Source organism: Cotesia typhae, unplaced genomic scaffold, assembly GCF_013202065.1.
Source record: "Cotesia typhae breed Kobodo isofemale line unplaced genomic scaffold, CoteBio_Ctyphae contig_77, whole genome shotgun sequence".
Classification (NCBI taxonomy): Eukaryota; Metazoa; Arthropoda; class Insecta; order Hymenoptera; family Braconidae; genus Cotesia; species Cotesia typhae.
Genome location: NW_027423765.1, coordinates 8,459 through 29,155, shown reverse-complemented (window position 1 = coordinate 29,155; position 20,697 = coordinate 8,459). Strand labels below are relative to the sequence as shown.

Below are 20,697 nucleotides of genomic sequence, written 5' to 3'. Positions count from 1 at the left end.
GAACTTGATCACCACTATAAATACTTGATGCCAAAGGCAAACTCATTCATTTGTTTCCGGAATTTCGAAAAAAAAAGGCGGAATTTCGAAAAAAAGGTGTGAGAAAATTTATATCTGTGTTTGCTAGTGCCGGAGAAAAGTAAGTAGCCTACATTTTTTTTGTTATAGTACTTAAGTACTTTGTTTACGTGTACTAGTCGGTTGATCACAACGGCTTGTATAGATAGGTAACTTAGTAACTTACAGATATTTTAATTGTCCTCTTTCGATTTGAAGACAAACACAGCACGTTTCATTCAATTGTTTTTTCACGAGAGAAGCACTGCCTCTCTAAAAAGGCCGAATAAGCAATATTGCAGAGCAATTAATTTTGTAATTTTTCTTGCAAATAACTACTAATTTTATAAAACAGTAATTTCATAATCATTTTAAATTGATTTTGAAGTAACTATTTTATCAAAACTATTCCTTTTCGGAAAGAGCGAGCGGTGCGCGGGCGACGGGAAAAGGGCGGGGCTTGACCTTCGATGCCAGTTTGTCCCGTTTTAACAATGAAGCCGCAGACAAAAAATACGCAAATACACGGAGCGCGTGAACTCATTGATGTTAGTTATCGTTTTTATGGACAATTTTGGGATTTCGACTTTTATTTTTTCCTACACAAATATGATCAGTATTCGATACTGAGTACACCAATTTTTATTTATACTATTAAAAATTAGTGGTAAATTATGTACTTTAAAATTGATACCGTTTTGTGAAAACGTCTGTATTTGTCTCAGCGGTTTATTAGTTGGTCCCTTTACAAGCCGTAATTCTATTTCCGCGTGCTGACAAAGGCTGCAGTGTGATACCTATATTCAGAAAAAAACTTGGTTACTAAAACATTTTTTTTTACAGGTAAGGTAACTGACACGAAACATGGCTACAGCAAAGAAAAAATGTCGACAATATTGTGTCGATTATTTGAAATATGGTTTTGTTCCATCAGAGGCAGACAAACAATTGCCCATGTGCCTATTATGCAACAAAGTTTTGAGCAATGACTCTATGAAACCATCAAAGCTCGAAGATCATCTAAAAAGGTGTCATACTGATAAAATAGGTAAAGATTTAAAATATTTTCAAACATTGAAAGAAAAATATGGAAAGAGACCCACCATGCACAGTATGTTCTCTTCAACATCTCAAAGTAACGATGATGGCTTGCGGGCATCTTACAATATCTCATTACTTATAGCAAAATCTGGAAAACCGCACACTATCGGAGAACAATTAATTTTACCCGCTGTTGAAGAGGTTTTAAAAACTGTTTTGCACAAATCTCCATTTGACGTACTAAAAAGAATTCCATTAAGTAACAATACTGTACAAAGACGCATTGATGAAATGAGCTCTGATTCACGAAGAATTGCTATTTGCCAGAACTTTGGAGACTAAAGGCGAATCAATATTTAATGTCCTGAGTAATTTTTTTACGGAAAAATCGATTCCATTTACAAACATTATTTCACTGGCAACAGACGGAGCTCCTGCAATGGTCGGGCGATATCGTGGGTTTATAAGTCATCTCAAAAGAATTATACCAGGACTTACAGCTATTCATTGCGTAATCCACCGACAACATCTTGTGGCAAAACATTTAAGTGACAGGTTGAACCAATCTCTTCATTTTGTAATAAAAGCTGTCAACAAAATCAGAAGCAATGCATTGAATACGCGTTTATTTGCTCAATTGTGCGACGAAAATGATGAAGACTTCCAACGACTGCTATTACATACTGAAGTACGGTGGTTGTCGAAAGGTGCTGCTTAACGAGATTTTACTCTGTTTTCGATTCCATATTAGAGTTCTTAGAAAGTAGAGATCCAGATTTAAAAGAAAACTTGATCAAATTCAAAGCAGACATTGCGTATTTGACAGATTTGTTTAAAAAATTTAATGATATTAACTTGCAGTTACAAGGGGACAGCCTGAATTTAATAAAAACAAAGGAGATAGTTTCGGCTTTTCTTGGGAAATTGAAATTTATGAAGCAAAACATTAGTCGGCGCGAATTCTCTCAATTTCCAAACTTGTCGCAGGTAGAATGTATTGATGAGGATATCCATACCTATAGTCAACATTTAAGTGCCCTGCATGATGACTTCAAAACCAGGTTTGAAGATATACTGACGATGGATATACCACCATGGATCATAAATCCATTTGATGAAACGGAAGTGGCCAATGTTGTATTACAAGAGGAGCTGCTCGAGCTAAGCACTAATGAGGAGCTGAAGATAAAATTTAGAAAAGGCTACCCAACATTTTGGCTGCAAGCAGAAATACCCGAAAAATATCCTGGACTGTGGGAAATCGCAAGGAAATTTTTAATAGCTTTTCCCTCGTCATACCTTGTCGAAAGGAGTTTTAGTGCCGCTACAAACCTCTTAACAAAAAAAAGGAGCAAATTAAACATCACAGAGCGGGGGGATTTGCGGTTATTGCTCACAAAAATAAAGCCAAACATTGATCGTTTGCTGACACTCCATCAGATACATCCTTCCCATTAATTAAAATTATGACCTGAACCTATATTACCTTAATATTTTTTTCTTGTAATTCTATTCTTTTAATAAATAAAGTGATATAAAATGTACCATTTTTCGTTTTTGTTTTACATATCGGAATATAGGGACAGAACTCAGAAGTAACACAATTTTTATTTTTTAGCGACTTTAAGAATATGGTAGAAATGTCACAGCAGGGGGTCCACCGAATCCAGTAAAATTTTGAAAGTGGTCCACGAGAAAAATAAGTTTGGGAACTACTGGCCTATTCAATATTAATTAATAATGTCGAACATTGAGTCCGACAAAACAATATATATATATATATATATATATATATATATATATATATATATATATATATATATATATATATATATATATATATATATATATATATATATATATATGGGAAATAAGAATAGGAATAGGATAAGCAAGTTGCATAGTTGTACATGCATACAAACACACACACACACACACACACACACACACACACACTATCGCAAAAATAGTCAGGAGAGCTTCTGTGAGATAAATAGTTTTTTAACAAAAAATATAGTAAATAATGCTTTTAATTAACTCACGACCTAGTTCGTACTTTACCCATCAACAGATTCGGTAGAATCTGGCGCCAAGTTCCGTTCTCAAGCCAGACTACCGAGTGTGTATATACCGTAAGCAAAATCGTTTTTTGAGGTTACAAGTTTTTTTTCAAATTTAATTTGATTTTTTTTTTTATATGATATTTTATAATAGTTGTTCATGCTTTTTATTACGCGTATTACTTGATTATTATCAATTATCTTTATAATTTCTATTTAAAATTATTAAAAATCATCAGCACAAACTATAGCGACTCAGATTTTTAGATTTTAACTTTTTTCTTATGTAAAAAGCGGACGGCCAGAGACTAAATAATATAAAGATGCATGCTAATCTTATAATAGATGGGAAACTAAAGTGAAAAAAAAATATTTGACAGCTTACAATTACACACGCCAGGCGGCGCAAGAATAACTTTTACATGAACTATAGCTTAAAGGGGATAGTTTGCCACCGGAAATGTATTAAATTAAAATTGTCAATTTTTATTATAATTACAAAAAAAAACTGAAATCCGAACAAAAACAGTTTCACTATAAAAAAATCGTGCCAAGTCCACGTTCATAAGACTATTAAAAAAAAAAAATTTTATTTCTTCACAAAAAGATATAAAATAAAAAATTAAAAAATCCAAGTAATCGATATGGTTGTATATGATTTTCGAAAATTAAAAAAAAATTTTTGTAAATTTAAAAATTAAAAGAAACAATTTTGGACAGTACTTGGTGTGCGTTATTGTGTACTTCAATTTTTTTTAAGTGTCCTAGTAGATACAATTTAGGAATTTCATAAAAAGTGAAATATTTCGTAACTATGCACAAATTGTTTATTAAATAAACAATTTGTTATAGACAATTAAATTTTTTCGGGATATTCTTTTTCTTACTGTACACTATGAAACACAAACAATTAACTACTTTTTTTTTCATAAAAAAAGTTTATTAAACTTAAACTTAAGTCATGTAGGTGTCTAAGTCGGACGACATCTTTTATTTAAATCTAAATTATCTTAAAGATTTCTCTGATTAAATTTCATTTTTCTCATCATTTATTTATCTATTAATTTAATTTTTATTTATTTATTTATAAATATTTATTTATTTAGTATAAGATTATTCAAGCAATTATCTAGGTTGTCATAATTGGTGTCGTACGTCATATTCTCCGATACATTGTGAACTTGAGTAATGTCGGTGTCTCATTTAAACGACATCTGCAATTTCAGCCCCGACTGTTTCAAAGTATTTTTTCCCGATAACATAAAAATTCATTTCATATAAAATGATTTAGACAATTTTTTAGAATGTCGCAATCGATGTCGCACGACATAATCTGCGACAGTATAAATTCGAGTGATGTCACTCCCTGCGTCATTAAACGGTTTATCTAATTATTTTCTAACTGCCTGATAATTATTATTTATTGTTTTTATCAAAAATCATTTTTATTGAAAACAACGATACTCTCAATTTTTCTCTTTTCATTAAATGAAAATCTGTAGATTTTTTATACCTCTGTTCTCTCATGTACGTTTTGAAAAGCTATTTTCCTGTCATTTTGTATGTTAACCTTTTTTATACTTTAGTACTGATTGATAATAGCATTTTGCAGTGTTCATAATGCGACGTCGAAGTGACCCACAATACGACTCGTCGTACGACGTCGAAGTCGTCCACCAGGGTAAATCATCTCGATAGGACACATGTTTTGTATTGTACACTATTTACTATGTATTTTATGAAATATCTGTATTTTCTGGTAATAAAATTATGATTATTATTATTTTACGGCTATGACACCGGAAGTCACTCATCCAACTATTAACCCTGCTCAATGCTGCTTAACTTTGTTGATCTCCGTGCGTCTTGAAGTTTCTGTCTGCTGTGCTGCCGTCTTAGATAATAATAATTCTATTTTCTGCTTAATGTATCATATCAGTTTATCATAATTATCATAAATATAATGTAACAATTGATTTCATAATATATTTGGATTACCAAAAAAAATTGTTTTCTCAAAGAAAAAATTTTGATCACATCTGACTATGCAAGTCTGATCAGATATAATTATATCTAGACTTATATATGATTCTATATCGGGTTATAACAGCCAAGTATGATTAAAAATTTGTTTACATGCTAATTATATATAAGCATAGATAACTACATATACTCATATATAATTATATATGGGACTATGTGTAATCTTGCATGGCTCTCTATTGCTCCATATATAGTCATATACAATTACATATGATTATATATAACCTCATATACCATTCCATATATAATCATGTATAATTGATTATGATTATAAATATTTGTATACGATTATATATGCGATTCCATATATAGTCAAATATGATTATACACAATTATATATGATTATATAGAAAAATTTTTTCTCGGGCAGTGTTGCTGATTTTTATGACACATCTCACTTACGTTCCGTTTCTTCCAGTGGCCCTCTCTATCTAAGATGGGAACTTCGCTAAATTCAAACTGATGTCCAGTCCGGAAATAGTGCAATGATAAAGCCGTGCTGCTGTTTGATGGACCTAGCATGTCTAATTCCTGCAGGTAAATGATGTTGACTTGTTTATAGTTATACTTATGCAGTGAGACCCTTTTATTTAGATGTTGTCTGGCTTGTCCATCTTCAAGTCTTGTAAAACAAGTCTTAACCTGATTGATATTGTAAAAAACAAGTTTGATGTTCGTGACTTTGAAAAACTTAGTTAGATAATTATTTTTGATCAACAACGACCTTAGTTTCCTAAAATTACCTTGATAAAACTCCTTGTCTGAGATGTTGAATAAACGATTGTGGTCTTAATGATGCAAACCTTCTGACAGTGGGTGGTTCGATCGATCGTTCCATAACCTCCCTGAATGAGTAGGTTTCATGTATCAGTCTGTCTTCAAAAATTCATCACAGGCCCGAATCACTCTTAAGTCCAAAAATGGTATACCGCCGTCGTTCTCCAGTTCAATAGTAGATTTAACTTTTTTGTAATAGCTGGTAAACACGATCAGTAAACCATCTAGACAATTTTCAGGTACAGCTGCTATAGAATCGTCTACATATATCTTCAGTATTTTAATATCAAACGGTAGTTTTTTAACAATCTCCGTCTGTGCATCATTCACTACCAAATTTTCCACGATTAGGCTCGCTGGATTACCCATAGCACTGCCGTCAAGTTATTTATAGACAATGCCATCATTTGTAGAAATTCATCAAAATATCAACTGCTTTTTCTCTGATGTTGGTCTTCTCATCGTTCAATGCTGTCAAATTTAACCCTTTGATATTCATCGAACTCATCACGTTCTCGATATCTTTAATTAACTCTATTGGATTAATATCATTCTTGACAAATGGAATACCAAAATTAGGTTCTAGACTGAAAATTCTTGAAACTTCGTCCGGTATAACAATGTCTGTAAAATTATGACTGCAATTCGCCTTTCGGTTATCCATTTTCACTCTAGCCTTGTCGTTAAGCAGCGTTGAAATTTTTCTCCTACTACTTTTTTTAATCTTTGCAAATTCTTTCTCATGTCGATAACATATTAACATCAAAAGCAATATAATACAAAAATATTTAAAATTGTTGGATATAGTTGCAATACGTCCAAATTCTTAATGAAGACAAATTATTGTTTCTTTTCAGTCTAAAGAATTCTTAGTATTGATCACATACCTACCGATTCTGTAGCACGTGAACAATCACAAATACTCTGAAATATCACTTTCTGGTAATGAGGATCGAGAAGCGTTGCAATATGATACGCTTTAACAGACTTTGTTCAAAAATTTTTGATTTATTTCAGCTATCAACCGTTATTTTAAATCTTGACCAACTATCGTAATGGAATTAAGCTGACTTGTGACTGAAAAAATAAGAGTATTGAAATGGATTCAGATTTTTCAATAATCTGAATATCATGTAAATCGATGAATGGTGAAAGTAATGAAATTACTTACCCCTTGAAGTAGTAAGGGAATTATTTCAGACGTGTTTCCAACAAAATTTTGAGTGGAATTAAAACAAATTTACATTTCCTATTAGTTATATCATTAAAATCTGATAAATTCTCCAATAAAATTAAAATTTCTTTAAAATTTAAGATGTTTTATTAAATTTATCTCGAAAAAAATCAACCCTACAAATATGGCGAGCATCACTTATCTCGAAGAAAAATGATGTTCTTATTGAAAAGTTTCCGTTTAATTTTGTTGTAGAATAAGTGTGGGGGGGGATGTAGCAACCCTCTCATAACTTTTGAACAGCTCGACCGATTTCATCGCGGTTGACGCCATTCGAAAGAGCTTGACTGAACTTAGATTTTGAATACGACGTGAACTGACTCGGACCAGTAAACTTTGAAAAATCTAAAAAAAACAAGCGATATCCGTTACTTCGCTGATGATGAATTTTATTCATCACCAACGAAACAGTCAAAATTTTTAAATTAAAATTTTAATTAAATATTATAAATTTAACGGGAACGTAACACAAGCAATAAAGACATTTTTTTAAGAAACGATTTTTTGTTTAAAAGTAATTGTTTGTATAAAAGATTGAAATTTCAAAAAACAAATGTAGAAAACAATTGACTCTAAAGGCCAACCCTGCAACTTTCCGCTAATTCTATACCTAAGCGCTCAAAATTGCACTTATTACGTTTTTGAGCTCTTCGAGCTCAAAAGTCTGATAAATGTTTAATAAAACACTATTTTTCGAAATTTCAAACTGCCATAACTGCTGAATCAATTAACCGATTTTCACGCAATTGGCAGCAATCGATGCAGTTTTTTATGTCCTTTGAAAAAATTGACAACAAAAATTTTTTAGATCAAAAAATTTGGAAGTAATTCTGAAAAAACACTTTTTCCGGTTTTTTTTTTGCACGATATCTCTTGAACGAATGAAATGATTTTGACCAGATTTGCGGCAATCGACGTGTTTTTTCAAGGTTAATAGTTGATTAGTATTTGAAGTTGATCGATAAAGCCGTACAAAAGTTAATCCAAAAAATTCACTTTAAAAAAAATGTTTTTCACTGTTTTTTTTGTGATTTCTTGAAATCTAATCGGGCCAAATTGTATTCAAAATCTGAGTTTGGCCAAGCCCTTTCAAATAGCGCTAACCACGATAAAATCGGTCCAACCTTTCAAAAGTCATAAGAGGCTTCCATACACACACACACACACACACACACACACACACACACACACACACACACACACACACACACACACACGCACGCGCGCGCGCGCGCGCGCAGGAAATTAACACAAAATAAGTTAATTCTTATTAAATTTTGTTGTCGCTCCATTTCACGTCAGAACAATATAGCGCGGTCAATTTAAATAGAAAACAAAGTAACGCAATTTCTAAGTAAAAAATTTGTAGCGTTTAAAGTAGGAAATAACAATAAATATATTTCATAAATTTAAGGGGGTCTTCTACTCTAGAGGCTCGAATTTCGAGCGTTTTTCGACAGTCGATAAAAAAGAAGCATTTGATAATTTTACTATCCATTTTTTTATCATGTGTTTATTTATATTTAAAGAATACACAAAATAAATTTAAAAAAAAAAAAATTTTTTTTCATCAAGTTATGCATCCTTGAAGTAGAGGGGGGAAAAAAAAAGCAGTGTCCTCATCACCATGATTTCCGCCCTTGTGGTCATCTGAAAAATAAAACAATGATGGATTCTTGATTAGTATGAATGTCGCTATCGCATGAACCAACGAAACTGAAAAAAAATTTTTTTTCATAAAATGGCGGCTACTCAAAAATAAAGGTCGATTTTTTCACTAATTTTTCAACTTTGTCGAATTTTTTAAAAATATTAAAAATTTTTAATTTTTATTTTTTGTTGGTTCATGCGTTAGAGAGATATATAAAGAATATTAATGCCAAATTTCACGTAAATCAGCTGATTAGAACTTGAGATATTGTGGTTACCGCATCGAAAAAAGTAGTTTCGAGAAAAACGCGTTTAAAGTTTTACGTTAAGTTTTAGGCAGCGTAACTGACAGTATAGTACGTATAACTTACATTCTTTTAATCAGCCATCCCAGCTTCATACATTGGGCCTTCCTCGACTTCATCTGAAGCATCTGAAGCTCGAACCTCAGACCGTTCAATTCTTCCTGCGTTGCGCCTGACAGCAAACCCATAAGATTCCGGACCAATTTTCATTCCCATTAGTATCATAATATTTAAAATAGGATAAAAGCCTTCATTAAAAATACAGGTAGCTAAATAATCAGCAATTTCGATTGTCTGGGATCCGGCATGAATATGTTTCGGTGCAAATGTCCATATCAAAGAATTTAGGGACTCATTGTTATTTTGAGTTTCGCTACCCAAACAACGCTCTAATAAAGAATCATCCAATAAGCTTTCGTAAATAGGCTTTAAAACCTTTAAAACCTTATCAGTTAGAGGTGGATCCTCGTGGGAAAAATCGTTCAGAGTTCCTTCGGCCGCTGCTTTCTGCCACTTGCACCAACTGTCTGGTCCAGGTGGACAATTCATGTGCTGAGGATTCTTATCAGTTGAACTTTTGTGAAAGTAAGTTGCCCATATTTCACGTTTCATATCCTCGACGGAGTCAGGATGACGACGAATAGCTAATCCGTAATACAAAGACAACTCGTTGATTTTTTTATCAGTCAACTTACCAGCGCCCTTGCCACCAATTCCACTATTCTCTTTTTTTGCCTTCCGTAGACGCGATCCCATACGTTTTTGAACGTGCCCAACACACTCTTTTTTTATAACATCAGGTTGACCTTGGTAAGGATCAAGTGTAAGGATACCTTTAAAAGTCTTCGAGTCGCCATCTCCAATATACTTGACGAATTTTACTCCATGCTTTTCTTCGGATCGACTGAACATTTCAATCATTGAGTCGACTTCCATCTTCCCAGCACTTCCTTTGTGGTTTATTGAGCAAGAATCTTGATGTTCTTCATACCAGTCTTCGTAAGCACTGATGTCGTCTTTTTTTTTATTTTTCCAATATTTGCATCCTTGGCAAAAACTCGACTTCACAACAGTGTCAATTACTTTCTTACTAAATTTACCTATAAGTGTAGTGACTCCAAAAAGTGAATTGAACCCTCTCTTCTTCCACGTCCCGTCGCCAGAAACTGTAAAATGTGTAGGGTCCGCATCCGGATCTGCGGCTGAAATTAATTCTTTCTCTTCATTCACAGCTTTAGTAATTACCAGGTTATAAACAGTCGATGCAGCCAAATGTAAATTATCTAAACAATTATAGTATGTACGAATAGCCAAACCCTGACTAATATCCATAATACTACAAAATATGTTGATACCTTCTCTCCCAACTCCGACGAGCCTCATAGCAGTTACTATTCGTCGATTTATTTCAAATGCCTTATTTACAAACGGGCATGACTGAATATAACGGATTTTTTCGCAGCCACATTGTACTCCAATTTTAAATCCTAGTCCCCGTGCAGCTGACCGAGAAAATGACATTTTTTGCTTACAAGTAGCACATATTATCATTAAAGCAAGAGATGAAAATATAGAACAAAATTCTAATATACAATAACCAAAAGTAGAATCCACAAGAATTTCATCATCACTTGAACTCTTCAATTTTGCTGCTGATGCACTAGTAAAAGATGTATCCTCTTCGAGATTATGTTGATTGCCGCTAAATCTCCGTTTTTTCGATCTGCTTGGACGATAAGTTCCTTGTCTGGAACTTTTTATATCCATACTTAAAACACAAATAAAAAATTCACACTAAATTTAAGAGTTTACAGAAAATATTTCACTTGATTTTACGTCTTCACTGTTTCGAAGTTAACATCGAACTAACTCAAACTAAAAGTAAATATAATAAAAACTTTTGTATAATACGTTACAATGACCTTCAAACGATTGATTTAGTATACTGAAAGTATAATAGAAAGAAGAAAAGAGAGAGAGTTATTCATACTCAGGTAGCCCGGGCCCTCCAATCGTCTATTGTTCCAGTCGTCCGCCCAACCGGTTTAGTTGCCATGACACTAAAACGGCTATAACTTCGGAAATAATTTGAATTTTGAAAAATCCTTTTAGAGAGATATTTTTGAATATATAAACTATCGAATTATGAAAAAAAAAATTTTTCGATTTTTTGAAATTTTTAGAGAAGAAGACCCCCTTAATTGATTTTAATTTTTAAATAAAAAAATATTCAATTATCTTAGCAGGAAGTTTAAAAAAACGATCAATTTGTAACAGCTGGTCCCGACAATTACAGCTTTATATTTCTCTTCTAGACGAAGATGAATTTTGAAAAAAAAAAAAAAAACACTGTTACGAAATAGATTTTTTAATTATCTATTTCATAGCAGATCGTTTTTTTCGAAATTCTCATTCGTTGAAAAAAAAAACATAAAACTGTAATAGTTTTATAATCACGAGTGCAACAAGGATAGTACCGTTTCTCGCAGTGAGTGCGACGCGAGAATGAGAGAGGATCGGCTATTAAGTAAAAGGTGAGAGAGTTTAGTTCCTTAAATATATAATTGATACGATAGCTTGAGCTCTTTGAGCTCAACGAAATAGCTATTTCAAGCTTTTAAGCTCTTTGAGCTCAAATAAGTTCAATAAAACAGTATTTTTTGAATTTTTAATCCACTCAGTTTTTTAAATTCTATAACATACTTCAAACAGAAACTGATAAAACCAAAAATCTTAGAGAAATTTGAAAAATTCACTTCTTTCAAATTTTTTCGACAACGACAATTCACGAACTAATCAACCGATTTCTACGTTATTAGCAGCGATCGACGTGGTTTTTTGAGCTCTAATACACATACATACAAACACACCCACGGACACACACACACATACATTCAGCCGCTCGGACACCATCGCGGGAATAGTCAAGAAAGCTTCCTAAGACATCAAAACGTCGAGATCTGATGAAAACTCGATCTTAGCAAAACGGGTAAAAAAAATAACTTCCCGATTTTCGAAAATCTTCGATTCTCATAGCAGGAAGTTAAGAAAATTTTAATTATCTTAACAACCCATTTGTTCATTATAATTTTTTGAACGGTAGGAGTTAAAAATTTTAAAAATTATTTTTATGCAGCTGGTGATAATAAAGAAACGAATCATTACTAAAATTTGAAAAAAACTTCTTTCGATTAATAATTTAAGTTTTTCATTTTGCAACAACGAAAAATGATAATTTTTTGTTTTTGCAAAAAAAGATCTATTCAGGAGCTATTTATAAATTGCTCCAAGAAAGGAAAAAACCTGTTTAATCGATTGAAAAAAAAAAAAAAAAAAAAAAAAAATTAAGTTGTTTCACTCTGGGATTGGCAGAAATAATCGCAGAATTTATAAGTTTTTTTTGAAACACTAAGGAAAGAATTAAAAAATAGCGAACTCCAGGAAAATACAAGTTTTTTTCAACAAAAGCAATGTATGTATACATATACTTTTGGATAAATGCTATTTTTTGACATAAATTGACAAACTAGAACATATTATAAAAAAATTTCTTTCAAATCACGTCAATAGCGCAGCTACGACAGCAAAACATAAATAAATCTATCTCATAAATCCGTGAAATAGAAAACGTTTTTTGCTTCATTTTTACAACTAAACAACACCTGAAGACAAAAAATATTACTTCGATAATTCTTTACTTATGTAATATTAAACAGGAGTAAAGAACTACTGAAACTTACTATACTGCTACCATTTGTAATCAAAAAAATAATTTCTAGAATTAGGTATTGTAGCAAGCAACGATCCATATAATATCGGATATAATTACGGATGAACGAATACAATTTAATTTTAGTTCAAAGAAATTCGTACATATATTGTTTGTTATGTCGTAATTTTTACCTTAGATTTATCTAAGGTAAATTTATCTAACGTTGATAAATTGAAAGTAAATTAAGTGTTATCAATCAATACATAGGAAAATATTAATTGAATAGTGGCAATTATTCAAAGCTATTTGTTCAAGCAGATCATTTTGTTAGATGTGAAGGTTTTTGAGTTTCAGAATATTAAGTTTCTTGAATTACTTGATTCATACCGAGGCATATTGATATGATAATAACGCATGCGTAGCTATCAAAGGTTCTAGCGCCGGCGCTATAACTGTTTTTGTCGTTTTTTAGTGTCTATGCACGCTTTTGTCAGTAACATCCTTAAGACTGACTATAAAGTTCAAATCGAGAACGTTTTTTATACTTAAAATTTTCAATCATGTTGATAATTTATAAGCTTTACTAAAGTAATTTGTTACTGTGCAATTGTAGTGACATTTCGGGAATAAGTTGTGAAGTCCGATATCTCATTCGTTCCGACAAAACATCATTAAGAGTCAAGATTAAATTTCAATTCTTTTTCTTTAATGATAAAAAAAAAAAAAAATTAAGAACTAACAAAAATTAAACATTATTGAAAAAATGAGTCATCCGTTATTTATTTTAATTCATCTATGTCTTATTATCACAGCTTACTCAATTAAAATGATATCAAACAGAATAAGACTTCTTTCGTTTCATTTATAATCAATAATTATTGACTTCGACTGTCATGGCACTCTACGATAGGAGTTATTTACATCATTTACGAACTATTTGTTAGTGATATGTTCACAAAAAATTGAATCATGCAACTAACTGTTTTTTTTTTTTTTTTTTTTTTTTTTTTTTAATGCATTAGGTTTCTACAACAGTCATAATTATGATAATGAATTTTGATTATTTCTATGATTGTAATTTCACTTGGTTCGTTCATAACTTCATCAGTTGTTCAAGAGCTTATATTAAATTTGTATCTGTGAGGAAGAAATTATAAATGAATGTAATTATATTTTCAACTCAAGAAATTAGATAATAAAGATTTTCAAGTAAAATTTTGCATCTGGAATAAAAATTCCCGAACGTTAACACTTCTTTAACCAGAACATGTTATTCCGATAACTTTGTGTTTTTACATTACCAAGAAAATTAAAATTTCAAAACGTCATGAGTATAAATATGCATTATTCTTGGTTGTTGTTGATGATACTGATTGTGAGAGCTTGGTGTTTCTTATTAGAAGGGACTTCGTCTAGTTATGCACAATTTTCTAAATGGAATGCTGCAGTAAATGCTAGTTTAGAATTTGAATTTAAAACAAACCAAAGAAGTGGTCTCTTACTATATACTGATGATGGTGGAACTTATGACTTTTTCGAAATTAAATTGGTTGAAGGTGCCGTAAGACTTCGTTATAATCTTGGAGGTGGTGCCCAAATAGTAACTGTTGGACATGATTGCGGTGATGGACAGTGGCACAAAGTACAAGTTCTGAGAGATCATGAAAATACAACACTTAGTGTTGATAGTGATACTGGATTTTCTACATCGAGGGGAAAAGAATTTCAATTCGGCAAATTATCGAGTAACTCAGATGTATATATTGGTGGAATGCCTAGTTGGTATAATAGCAAGTTGACATTACTTGCATTACCTAGTGTTATATTTGAACCGAGATTTAAAGGATTAATAAGAAATCTTATATATGCTGATGATAATAATGTGATATCGCGAAGACAAGAAATTACATCTCGTTTTTCTCGGGTGAGCATCAAATAATATAACGTGTAAAAATATCCACTTTTATTATTTTTTTAGAAAAGACTCAAAATTTTGTTTGCATTTATCTTGTACAAAGATCTAAATATCGTATATTGTTTAGAAGAATGATAATTTTTAACGTCCCACTGTGAAAATCAATTATTATTATGTAACAAATTGGGTAGGTAGTAGATCTACCCGCATTTTAGAAATCAAGTTCTCATCACATATTCTTGTTTTGAGGATTATGGATATCAAAGCTCATGTGTGTGTGTGTGTGTGTGTGTGTGTGTGTGTGTATGAATTTGAATCACAATTACTTTAGTAAAATAGATTTTAGATTTCTCGGAAGTAAAACTTAAATCAAAATATTTTCTGGGATAACATTTGAACTAGAGATTATAAAATCAAATCAGCCCTTAACCTTGAAAAATTAACTTCAGTTATTCCAAAACTCATCAAAATCTGTTAATTCGTTCAAGTCAGATAGTTGTTCTACTCATAAAGTTAAAAATAAAATATTTATAACTATTGACACCGTGCACCACTCGCGTTTTTATAATAGAATCAATTTTTAACTTCCTGCTAAGAAAACCAAAGATTTTAGATAATCAGGAAGCTATTGTGTTCAACCCGTTTTGATAAAATCAAGTTTTCATCAGATCTCGACGTTCAAAGGTCACAAGAAGCTTCCCTGACTATCGCCGCCAGGTTGTCACTAGATCTGTATGTATGTATGTATGTATGTATGTATGTATGTATGTATGTATGTATGTATGTATGTATGTATGTATGTATGTATGTATGTATGTTAGGGTGGGTCAAAAAAAATCAACTATTTTTTTTTTTACAATTAATACGGAAAAATGGGTTACTAGGCACCTTAAAAAAATTCTCACCAAATATGAACTCTTAATTTTAATAGGAAGATCCTCCGCGTCGCAGTTTTTCATTTTTTCTCAGTCCAATAAAAAATTCATTCCTCATCATTAATTGGTCGTACAGAAAAAATTTTTTAAGAATTTTGTAGGAAATTTAATGCTCTACAAAAAAGGTATCTTATGTTTTTTCCGTAAACCTCACCATTTCACTAATATTGAAGATTTAAGATTGATTATTTTAAGTCAAATGTCACTGTTGTTTATGAATTTTATAACTCGACAAGAAATGGCTATTATTGAATGGGCAATAGAAATTTTTGTAGCAAATTAACTGCTCTATAAAAATGGTATCTTATGTTTTGGCGATTAAATTAATCGTTCAAAAGATATTCATCATCAAACTTTCATGTATATCGATTTTAAGAGTTTTTGATTAAATAATCGAAAAATTTCAATTTAATCTATCAGTTTTGAGAAAATGTCATTTTTTGTCTTTAATGTAAGTATTATTTGAATTTTGTTTTCAAAATTTTTATTCAATAATTCCAAACTTTTTATTTTTCATCATTAGAAATCACGATCATGTTGTTTTTTTATAACGTATTCAAAACGTCTTAAAAAAATTTTCCACTACAGCTGTATATTGTCCTTGGGAAAATTTCTTCTGTAGAGAATTTTTGTTTTGTATTCTATTTACTCTGTTTCCCTTGTGAACTAGCGCCACCTACATTTTTCTTTATAGTTATATTGTTTTTATTTGTTTACATTTTCTACAGCATTTCTAGTGTTTCCACAAATTATGATCTTGTATATGTGATAAAACGATTAAATATTTACAAATTTTGCGGTCACTACATAAATATATATATTTATCGAAAATATGGATAAGGAAATTCATTTGATCGGAAAACCCATGCAAAAAATTTCAGAACGTAAGTTGCCAACAGTGAAAGAGGTTATGAGTGTTTTTTTTTATCAGCTCAAAGTGTTAAAATGTTCTATCAAACAAAGTGCTAAAAATGCAACTGATCAAGTTATTGAACTAAGAAAAAACAACCAGATTCCGACTAGTGGATCAACTAATGTAATACAAAAAATTTTTCGCTATCATAACCGATGGTTGAAATTGCAAAAATCTTTTATGCGAAAAAAATCATCAGCCCAAAACAAAAATGTAATAATATTTCAGAATGAAATCAAAGCATTATTTGATATTGTAGATCATAAATCAATAAAACTGCTTGATAATGATATTCGTGAACTATATTCAAATCAAAAAAGTGACACACGGAAAGAAATTCTTTCAAATAACCCAAATAAATTAAACAGTACTATGAATACGATGGAAATAGATGAAAGTCGTGAGTATTTACAACATTTAATTATTATAAATTTTAATCAGAATTGAAAATAAATTAAATTAATTATATCATAAATGTCAATATGTTCGTAGATGATAAATAAAAACTCTTTGTGTTCCTTATTTGATGTCAAAATGAATGAGTTCCATATTTTTGCTTCCATTAATTAAATAACAACGCTTATTTTAGATTTGAGTCAACCCTCAACCAGCCATGAGATTGTTCGAAGTGAGGAATCAGAGTCATCTTCAACCCTTACATTAAGTCAAGCTACAAATTTCGGTTCAGATTTAGAGTATGTGCCTCAAATACCGACAACACGAGCAAAAATAAATATTCTAACTCCAGAGCTTATCTCAGCACTCGACAGAGCTAATGTTAGTAGTAGAAATGCGATGTTCATTATTGCTCCAGTTCTATCAAGTGTTGGTGTTAATGTAGAAGATACAACTCTGAGTTATCGAACAATTCAACGAACTCGCATGCTCTTACGAAAAGACATTGTTATAGGACTAAAAGATAACTTCAAAGCTCATGATAAATATGTCGTGCATTGGGATGGGAAAATACTGAATGACATTTCTGAATCGAAATTAGTGGATCGATTACCGATTGTTTTGACTGCTTTTGGTACTGAGCAGTTACTTGGAGTTCCAAAAATGAATAGTGGATCGGCAGAAAATCAAACAGCAACCATCTTGTCAACGTTAAATCAATGGGGTATTATTAGTTACATCAAAGCGATGTGTTTTGACACGACTGCGGTTAATACGGGTAACTAATCAATGATAAAATATTTAAAAGAAAATTTTATTTTCATCGTTCTAGTTGAATTGTTTTCATACATTAATTAAATTTTCGACACGTGCCCATTAGTTATAATTCTTTATTTATTTATAGATTTTGAATATGCGTTACAATTTTTATTAAATACAGAACTTAAAGTGTAATTATCTATTTTTACTATACAGGAATCCATCATGGTACATGTAAAGAAATTGAAAAGGCCTTAGGAAAAGAATTAATTTGGTTACCATGTCGCCATCATATTTATGAGATCATTTTAAGGAGTGCATTCGAAGTCTATTGGCCAGTATCATCCGGACCAAATGTTCCAATATTTGGCAGATTCAAAAAATTTTGGGACACATTCGATAAAACGAAGTATAAATCTGGTGTTGAAGATAGTATTGTTGCTAATATTATTATTACGAATGAAAAAATAATCTATCTTCATTTATTAAGCGATACTTACAGGTATTATTTAAATACAATTTTAAGTGTAGAGGATAATTTTTGATTTTTACGAATAATTGATTACTTTTGGTAGTTATCGCAACCCCGAGATGACTATAAAGAAATATTGGAATTGTCATTAATTTTTCTGGGAGAAATGCCACGAGAGCAAGTTTTCTTCAAGCGTCCTGGTGCAGTTCATCATGCAAGATGGATGGCAAAGGCAATTTATTGCCTAAAAATGTTTATTTTTAGAGATGAATTTGACCTTTCTAAGAAAGAATTGGATGGTCTTCGACAATTTTGTATTTTCAAAGTTATGGTGTATGTAAAAGCTTGGTTTTCATCAACTTCTACGACTTCTGCTGCTAATCACGACTTAGAGTTTATAAAAATTTAATTGAGTACAGTAAAATTAATTCTTTAATTTCCTTGGCTACATGTGAAAAAATGACTTCACATTTATGGTACTTAAGTGAGGAACTTGCTATTTTATCACTTTTTGATGATACCGTTCCATTAAACATAAAGAATAATATTGTCGAAGCTGTTAAGACTCGCGAAGGTACAGATTCTAAAGCAAGAAGATTTATTATTGATAGAAAAAATTTACATTTAATTCTGCAAAAAAATATAAGTGACTTTGTTTCTAAGAAGTCATTAAAACTTTTTGAGATCTTTGATCTGCCGTATGATTTTCTTGACAAAAATATTGATTTATGGTCTACTGATGAGAGTTATAATGAAAATAAAGAATTTTTCGCACAATTGAAAGTTGTTAATGATGTGGCAGAGCGAGGTGTCGCATTAGTAAGTGAATATAACCAATGCTTAACGAAAGACGAAGAGCAATTTCAATTTTTATTGCAAGTCGTGAAAGAGCATCGAAAAAACTACCCTACTTGCAACAAAAAATTGTTGGAAAATAAATAGCTCAGTTGAAAATTGAAATAAAAAACTTTCTTATAACTAATTGGACATTTTTTTCTCTAAAACTGAAATCATAATATATTTATAATGAAAACTTTGCTTTTTTTATTGATAAATAAGCGATAACTAAGCGATAAATAATGTACAATTTATTTTTTTAAACGTAGATAAAAATACTTACACATAAAAAAAAGCTTGAAAAACATTTTGAAGTTTCTCAGTTGATGAAAAAAAAATTTTTTTCGTGTGAATTTTCTCCAAACTGATAGATTAAATTGAAATTTTTCGATTATTTAATCAAAAACTCTTAAAATCGATATACATGAAAGTTTGATGATGAATATCTTTTGAACGATTAATTTAATCGCCAAAACATAAGATACCATTTTTATAGAGCAGTTAATTTGCTACAAAAATTTCTATTGCCCATTCAATAATAGCCATTTCTTGTCGAGTTATAAAATTCATAAACAAAAGTGACATTTGACTTAAAATAATCAATCTTAAATCTTCAATAATAGTGAAATGGTGAGGTTTACGGAAAAAACATGAGATACCTTTTTTGTAGAGCATTAAATTTCCTACAAAATTCTTAAAAAAATTTTTTCTGTACAACCAATTAATGATGAGGAATGAATTTTTTTCTATTGGACTGAGAAAAAAATGAAAAACTGCGACGCGGAGGATCTTCCTATTAAAATTAAGAGTTCATATTTGGTGAGAATTTTTTTAAGGTGCCTAGTAACCCATTTTTCCGTATTAATTGTAAAAAAAAAAATAGTTGATTTTTTTGACCCACCCTAATATATATATATATATATATATATATATATATATATATATATATATATATATATATATATATATATATATATATATATATATATATATATATATATATATATATATATATATATATATATATATATATATATATATATATATATATATATATATATATATATATATATATATATATATGTGTGTGTGTGTGTGTGTGTGTGTGTGTGTGTGTGTGTGTGTGTGTGTGTGTGTGTGTGTGTGAATCGTTTCTAAGTTTTGAACGATTGAACCGATCTGAATCTACCAAGCAGAGTTCTAAAGAGCTTCATCGAACCGAGATTTTCTATGAATTTGAATCGATCAGGACCAATAGATTTTGAGAAATTTTGAGAAATCTCAAAAAAAATTAGACAGAAATTTTTTTTAAATGTCGTTCCTTCGGCATAACTTTGAAACGGCTTAACCGATCGGTTTTAAAAACTAATCTGTCATTGAGCTAAAAAGACTGCGTCAGTCACCGTCAAGAATGGAAAAATTGGTTCATTGTTTCGAGAGATATCGTCGACGAAACATATAGTAACAACACAGAAAAAAAAATCTGAAATACGGTTGATCCTGAAGGCCATCCCTGCAACTTCCCGCTAATTCCGTACCTCTTAATTGCACTTATTACGTTTTTGAGCTCTTCGAGCTCAAAAATGTAATT

General features: G+C 30.9%; 5 protein-coding genes across 5 annotated transcripts; 4 read left to right on the top strand and 1 right to left on the bottom strand.

The window, feature by feature from the left end:
- Positions 1–921: 921 nt before the first annotated feature.
- LOC141532963 (protein FAM200C-like) lies at positions 922–1,816 on the top strand. Its single transcript, XM_074251596.1, is given in 2 exon segments — positions 922–1,400; positions 1,402–1,816. Coding segments are annotated over 2 exon segments (894 nt in total).
- A 362-nt stretch (positions 1,817–2,178) lies between these two features.
- Positions 2,179–4,856, top strand: LOC141532962 (SCAN domain-containing protein 3-like). The gene is made up of 2 exons (XM_074251595.1): positions 2,179–2,410; positions 4,771–4,856. The coding sequence occupies exons 1-2, from the start codon at positions 2,179–2,181 to the stop codon at positions 4,854–4,856; spliced, it is 318 nt and encodes a 105-aa protein (XP_074107696.1).
- A 3,931-nt stretch (positions 4,857–8,787) lies between these two features.
- Positions 8,788–10,501, bottom strand: LOC141532988 (uncharacterized). Its single transcript, XM_074251623.1, has 2 exons — positions 9,234–10,501; positions 8,788–8,862 (listed from the first exon to the last, which is right to left on the bottom strand). Exon 1 carries the CDS (start codon positions 10,497–10,499, stop codon positions 9,240–9,242), a length of 1,260 nt encoding a protein of 419 aa, XP_074107724.1. The 5' UTR covers positions 10,500–10,501; the 3' UTR covers positions 8,788–8,862; positions 9,234–9,239.
- Positions 10,502–14,218: 3,717 nt separating this feature from the next.
- On the top strand, positions 14,219–14,818 carry LOC141532961 (neurexin 1-like). The gene has a single exon (XM_074251594.1). The coding sequence runs from the start codon at positions 14,219–14,221 to the stop codon at positions 14,816–14,818; it is 600 nt and encodes a 199-aa protein (XP_074107695.1).
- A 2,174-nt stretch (positions 14,819–16,992) lies between these two features.
- Positions 16,993–18,299, top strand: LOC141532959 (uncharacterized; the record flags this gene model as incomplete). Its single annotated transcript, XM_074251593.1, has 3 exons — positions 16,993–17,042; positions 17,232–17,816; positions 18,014–18,299. Coding segments are annotated over exons 1-3 (899 nt in total), but the record flags the coding sequence as incomplete, so codon positions are not given.
- Positions 18,300–20,697: the final 2,398 nt, after the last annotated feature.